At 38.9% G+C, this 6,872-nt stretch overlaps 1 protein-coding gene across 1 annotated transcript in view; it reads left to right on the top strand.

Moving 5' to 3' along the window:
- Positions 1-4,897, top strand: part of LOC142138799 (bridge-like lipid transfer protein family member 3A) — an 89,659-nt gene extending 84,762 nt beyond the window's left edge. Inside the window, exon 21 of the mRNA XM_075195758.1 lies at positions 2,842-4,897. Within this exon, the coding sequence (XP_075051859.1) occupies positions 2,842-2,952 (111 nt within the window). The 3' untranslated portion in view covers positions 2,953-4,897. The remainder of the gene's footprint in view (positions 1-2,841) is intronic.
- Positions 4,898-6,872: the final 1,975 nt, after the last annotated feature.

Raw genomic sequence — 6,872 nt, 5'->3', positions numbered from 1 at the left:
TATGCCTCCAACCAATAAAATCTCAGATTACATAAGATTAAGAATTGTTGACATGTATAAAGCTGGAAAGGGTTACAAAAGTATCTCTAAAAGCGGCAGAAATCACAAAATAAAGACTCCTCACTCCAGACTTCTTAAGCGGAATCAGCAGCTTCCTGCCACACTAGCTTAGCCCACAATCCCTCACTTTTGCCTGGCCGCTAATCAGCAGCGGAAGCCCCGTCCACCCATGTCGTGCACCTGTGTGTGAGCTCCTTTCTCCAGTAACAGGATCATTAACCCTGTCTGTACTTTTTCCCTGCTGGACAGGTCTTTTTCTGGTTACCTTTTCCACAAAGCCTTCATGTTCATCAGTCCACGGTAAGACAAATTGTCTATAAATGGAGTAAATGGCTGTCCTGCAAAAATGACTGCAAGAGAACAGAGCAGAATGCTCAAAGAGGTTAAGAATAATCCTAGAGTGTCAGCTAAATACTTACAGAAATCTCTGTAACTTGCAAACATGTCTGTTTACGAGTCTACAATATGTAAAAGACTGAGAGGTCACTGCTGTCTAAAAAAAATATTGTTGGACATCTGAAATTCGCTAAAGAGCATCTGGTTATTCCACACCGCTATTGGCAAAATGTTTTGGGATGGATAAAACAAAAATTGAGTAGTTTAGAAGGAATACAGAACACTGTGGGCCTGAGTCATTAAGTAAAGCATAAAAATGGAGCTTGGTACCTGGGCAAAACCATGCTGCATTTGGGGGGGGGGGGGGTAAATTTAAATTGTGGGAACAGATTTATAGTTGGGATAGGGCATGTCCTAGATAAACTTTAAATTTCAGTGTAAAAATTAAGCTATCAAATATGTGTGTCCTACATGAAAAACAGCCAGTATTTAACTTATGTGCAAATTAATAAACTAATTTGCACCCCTAGTATTGCAACATAGTTTGTCCCAGAGAGCATTTACTCCTTTTTTTTTTGCCTTACTTTCCTTAATGACTCAGGCCCTGTGTGTACAAAAAAGGCACCATCACACCAGCATCAAAACCTCATCCGAACTATAAAGTATGGCGGAGGGAGCGTCATGGTTAAGGCTGCTTTGCTGCCTCTTGGACCTCTTGTTCTCATTATCCAAAAATTAATTTCAAAGTTTATAAAGACATTTTGCAGGAGAATGTAAGGCTAGCTGTCTGTCAATTGGAGCTCAACAGAAGGTGGGTGAAGGAACAGGACAATGTCCCAAAACACAGATGTAAATCAACAACAGAATGGCCCCAACAGAAGAAAATTAGATAATGGGTGTATTAAATTGTGGCCAAAAATGTTGGCACCATTGCTTTTTTTTTTTCTAATCATGCACATTTCTTACAGAAAATTGTTGAAATTAAAAATATCATCTTTATTCAAGTCCACCACCACCTTACTTCAGTCTGAACGCTCACAGGGCTGAACGAGAGCAGGACTTTGGCGTTTCAGAGCTGCAGCTGGGGAGGCAGAACATAGAATCTTCTCTAAAGAGGAGGAATCCTTAACAAGGTTGTGGATTAACCATGCTATACTTCAGGTCCCAGTCAGCTTATTGGCAGAGAGATTGATATGGAGATAGATAGAGATAGATAGATATATCATCATCATCACCATTTATTTATATAGCGCCACTAATTCCGCAGCGCTGTACAGAGAACTCACATCAGTCCCTGCCCCATTGGGGCTTACAGTCTAAATTCCCTAACACACGCACACACACATGGGTCAATTTTGTTAGCAGCCAATTAACCTACCAGTATGTTTTTGGAGTGTGGGAGCAAACACGGTGAGAACATACAAACTCCTCACAGATAACACCATGGTCAGGAATTGAACTCATGACGCCAGTGCTGTAAGGCAGAAGTGCTAACCATTTAGCAACCGTGCTAGATATCAATCAATCTAATAAATAAAGCCTCAATGAATGAAGAGTTTTTGTCTGAGGAAGTCCTATGAGCTGAAATTGGGAAGGGAAAAACCCAACTTGGTGACCCCTGGTGACATTGACCTGCTGTGTTGGGGACTTCATCCATTGAGCCTAGAGACTCTCTAGGTGCATATACAACTAATATGACTAGTGAGTTGCGGGTTCCGCACCTGATAGTGTTTATTTACCTTAGGCTTTGATCGAGAGGGGAGGAGAAACTAGGTCTGAAAATGACGATCGGTATGTTTTTAAGCAGATTGTGTATGCACACAGAACAAATTTTGGAAAACTTTCAATAATTTGACTGAATAGATATACAGTATATGAATTTGTTTTGTGAAGGGAGTACAATTTAGCTTTGCTTTTATCAGTTCACGAGCTGGCTGTTGTACAACAGATTTTCTTTTAGTGTTGGAGCAGCTGTTGAATACAGGCATGGGTCCTATTATCTGGAAACCTGTTATCCAGAAAGTTCCGAAAACCTACAAGGAAATAAGTTAACAACACACATAAATAGATATGATAATCATTGTCCTTTTTTATTGTCACTGTAAGGACAACTGGTAAACTATTTATGAATTGGGGAATACGAAGAACAGTGTATTTAAAAAAGTTTTTGTTTTTTTCAAAAAATACATTTTGGTATATTTTAGACATGGTGTTCTGTATATTAATGAACAGTCCCTTATCTAGAAAACCAACCATTCTAGATAATAGATTTAATACATATGTATAGTTAAGCAAGAAAACACCACAGCCTGTGCAGGGAATATTCTTACTCTTCAAGCCATGTTTCTATGATTACTGCTCAAACAATGAAAGAAGCACGAGTTAAAGTATTGTTTACCATTATGTATCGTCCAAACAATACTAATATTTTTTTATGATGTGCAGGAGCTACAGCGAGAATTATTAGCTACTCGGGCGAAGCTAGAACAACAAAGAAAACAGGAACAGCTTCTCTTACAAGAAATCTGGAAATATAACCCCCAATTCCGTCTCTGATAACTGGATGTCCACAGAATTCCAATTACACCAGGGTACTGGATATCTACATAAAATCTCTAGAGTTCCAAGTATCACCCACTTTCTACCTGAACCTTTGTGTGCCAATGCATTTTTTTGTTTCAAGAATGACAGAAAGCTGTTCAACACTGGATAAAACACCACTCTCTAAAATGAAAATAACTGAATACTACATATATTATGAACAGTAACTAAATCAAAATGATAGCAGTATATATGACATGACGAGATCAAAACTATGGTGCCACTTCATTGTGGTGATTCTCCTTAATTCTGGGAATAGCTTTGTGCTTCACTATGAATATCACCAGCTTGTGTTTTTTTTATTTTTTGTTGATGCTGCTTTGAAGGTGTACAGACAGTTTACCTGTGAATAGCTAAGGATATTCCTTCAGAGTTAATTAGGTTTAAGATGCATAATTTATTGAATTTGGAATTAACCACTAACTTGTAGCACTCTATTGTACACAGATATGCAAATATGTTTACAAAGCAGTACTCAGATAGAAATGTGTTTGTAAGAGATTTATACATACACTTTATGCTTAGTTTTTATACAAATAAAATTGTGGTCATTTCAGCAGCATACAGGTTGCCTTTTCAAAGAGAGACAGATATGCATTAAATACAGGTTTACATGTAGCTGTCTGTAAAGTGAGTTAATATACATCTTTATGTAAAAACAAATGTAAACTTTTAATTTTTCCACTTATGATTGTTGATCCTCAACTGTAAATTATTTAAGTTAATGATACATATGCTAAATGGCATAACAATATCTTTAATCTCTAACAGTGCATAATTTAAAAGGGAAGATTTTTTATTTGGTTTTCTTTTTTTTTTCTTCATATTCAGTGTTAAGTTAGTAACTAATATTTGTTTATGGCCTATCAATTTGGGCCTTGGAGATTTCAGTTGATATATCTCAATTCAGCTTGACCTCACATTCGCCTTTCATATTTACTACAGTAAAATGTGTCAGAAAGTTAGTATACTGCCCCCACGATTATGTTTTATATTGCATCTCTTGATTTGGCTTTATAAACTTTCTAAATTTCACGATCCATGATGGAACTATGTCAGGCACATATAGAAATTTTAGGCAGATGTCTGTAGATTGGGTTTTCAGCAGGTATGAGAGTTCAAGATTACAGATCTCATTGTAAATCGTGTGGGTGTGTATGCATGAATCAGCATCCTCATCGTGACTTCCAATCGTTGGTGAAATTGCATTAGGCTGGGTACACACTACAGAAAATTTCTACCAATGCGATATCGTTAACGATTTTATATCTGAGATAAAAAAAAAAGTGTCCCGATCAGCATAATTCATGTGTACACACTGTACACGTCTTAAAAGATTTACCTTCACATCGGTGCTCTTCATCTGTCAACCATCTGCTGAAAAGATTGTGACTCTACACGCTCCATAGAGATCTATGGACACTGCTGGTTGTGAGTGTAAATACACTGCAGAATTGGAACAACAACATTGTTCCTTTTGTTTATAAAATCAAATGCAAAGATATGATATGATAACGATAATTGTTCATCATTGTAGTGTACACACTAATGCGATATCGGGCTGAATGGTAATTTATTGTGTGATTGGCTCAATGTTAGGCAGAAAACCCTATACTGTGTACCCAGCCAGTGCACGTGGTGAGCGAGCACTTTCTCCTTCAATCAGTTGGACTGTTCAGTATTAAACCACTCTTGTTTAGGAATCTCCACACCTCATCATTTTGTTGATTTTCTGACTGTCTAACTGTCAGCATGAGTTTCACAGTCTCTTTAATTAGTTTGTATAATCTCATCTATAGGTGAAAATGGTTCACTTTATTTCTAACACTTCAATAAAATGTTTGTGTTCTTAAAGAGACAAAGTATCCACCATTAATGAATAAAAGAATTATGCATACCATCATATGTTTTTTTTTCATAGAGCAAAATATCACTCAATGGCTTTATTACTGTTTGTGGGTATTATTATACCACTTTGTAGTCTTTACAAAGCAGTCTAATACTGTTAACGCAAAAACCTACATTGCTTTTGAAAATAGATTGTCTGATTAAAGATGCTGTGAACAAAAAAAGGCAAAACATGAAACAAAAAAAAAACAAATGTTGAAAAATATGCAATAACAATGGGAATGATTAAGCGAAAGACAGGGACGTTTGTCAACAGCTCAGCTTAAAAGGCTTTGAAGAAATCTTTTTTTTTTTTTTTGTGTTACAGGATGATTCTAAAAGATAAGTTAAATGGTTTACACCATTTAAATGGCCATTTATGGAGTAATAACGACCAAAAAGGAAGTGAAAGAACTCCCTATCATGTTGGGTGCTTCTGCAACATTCGGATCATTCAGTAGAATCCGTTATTATTGTGCCTAGTTATTGTGAAGATACGTGGTTCCAAAATCACTCAGACACTGTATTAGAGGAAAAATAGAAGGATGATTTATTCTGCAGAACAGGATTAAATACAGCACGGCCCCTTAACGATAGCAGGTCCAGCAAGTGAGGAAATCAGTTCAAATACATACAGTGAGATAGGTTCCACAGCACATCTGGCCAAAGTCAGTCACATGCATGTCCAGCTCCCAGGGTAACCTTTTTATCACCTCATAATCCCACCTTGGGAACTGCCTCCCCAAGGGAGTTGCAAAAGGTCTTGATTGGTGAGCTTCTCACACTATCCAGCCCCCTCCCCACTTGTCTTTCCCCAAGTGGAAAGACAGCTCCTGGCTGTCTGTAGCTCCTGGCTGTCTGTAGAGCTCGCTAGTGGACAATAGGGAGCAAACAGAGATAACAATGGTAGCTTAATTCACACAACTCCTGAGTGTTCCCTGTGGAGGTAGAATTTAACCCCTGAAGTACTTTTTCAAGGAGATGTTATAGTTCCATCACTGATACTTCTTGATAACAACATGGATAAAAAGTGCAGTTCAGGTATGGATTAGATTAAGGGGTTGTAACACTGGTTCCATACACCATGTCTGTTGCTTTACATTCCTCCCCCCACTTTTTAGTTCATGTATCCCGTGGTGAGAGAGACTGGCTGCACAACTCCAGGGGCTCGACAAGGTTGGAGTCTGGTTCCTGCTCACGGGACAGCCCATCCGTTTCCGTGATCTTTACCCTTTTTGTCAGAGATGGAAAAGTTATACAGTTGTAAGGCCAAGCTCCATCTCAGCAACCAATGAGAAATATAATACAGCGCTTAAACCTATATGAGTGTGAATGAGTGATACAAGGTGTTAAAACAACAAGTTTAGAGTGAAAGTATGCGGCAGTGACATGGCCTGGAACGCATGCGTGCAAACCGGAAGTCCGGTACCGGAAACGGTGTCTAATGGGTACCCAACGCGTTTCGTCACCTAGGTGACTTTCATCTTAGCAACCGTCCATTGTCCCTTGCAGTGCATTGTAGCCAACTAAGGGGATTATGATTTGTAACCACCGAAAACTCGCATCCATATTAGTACGGCTGCAACTTTTTGAGAGCCCAAACTATGGCCAGGCACTCCTTTTCAATAGTGGGGTATGCTATCTCACGATCAACAAGTTTCCGGGAGAGATAGGCCACTGGGTGTTCATAACCATCCTCCCCTACTTGACTCTAGACAGCTCCTATTCCACAGCCCGAGGCATCTGTCTGCACAATGAACTGCCAATGGAAGTCGGGCTGCTACTACTGGGGACCAGGACAAGATATCTTTAAGCTGAGAAAAGGCCCTGTTCACAATCAGAGGTTCAGTCGATTTGTCGAGAGTACTTTTTGATTGTCAAATCAGTCACCGGCTGGCAATGGTGCTGTACTGGGGCACAAAGTTGCGATAGTACCCTGCCATCCCAAGGGAGGCGCGTACCTGTTTTTGGTTGGTGGGGTGAGGCCA

The sequence above is a fragment of the Mixophyes fleayi genome, chromosome 2, assembly GCF_038048845.1.
Source record: "Mixophyes fleayi isolate aMixFle1 chromosome 2, aMixFle1.hap1, whole genome shotgun sequence".
NCBI classification, from domain to species: domain Eukaryota; kingdom Metazoa; phylum Chordata; class Amphibia; order Anura; family Limnodynastidae; genus Mixophyes; species Mixophyes fleayi.
This window is presented reverse-complemented; position numbering and strand designations above follow the sequence as displayed.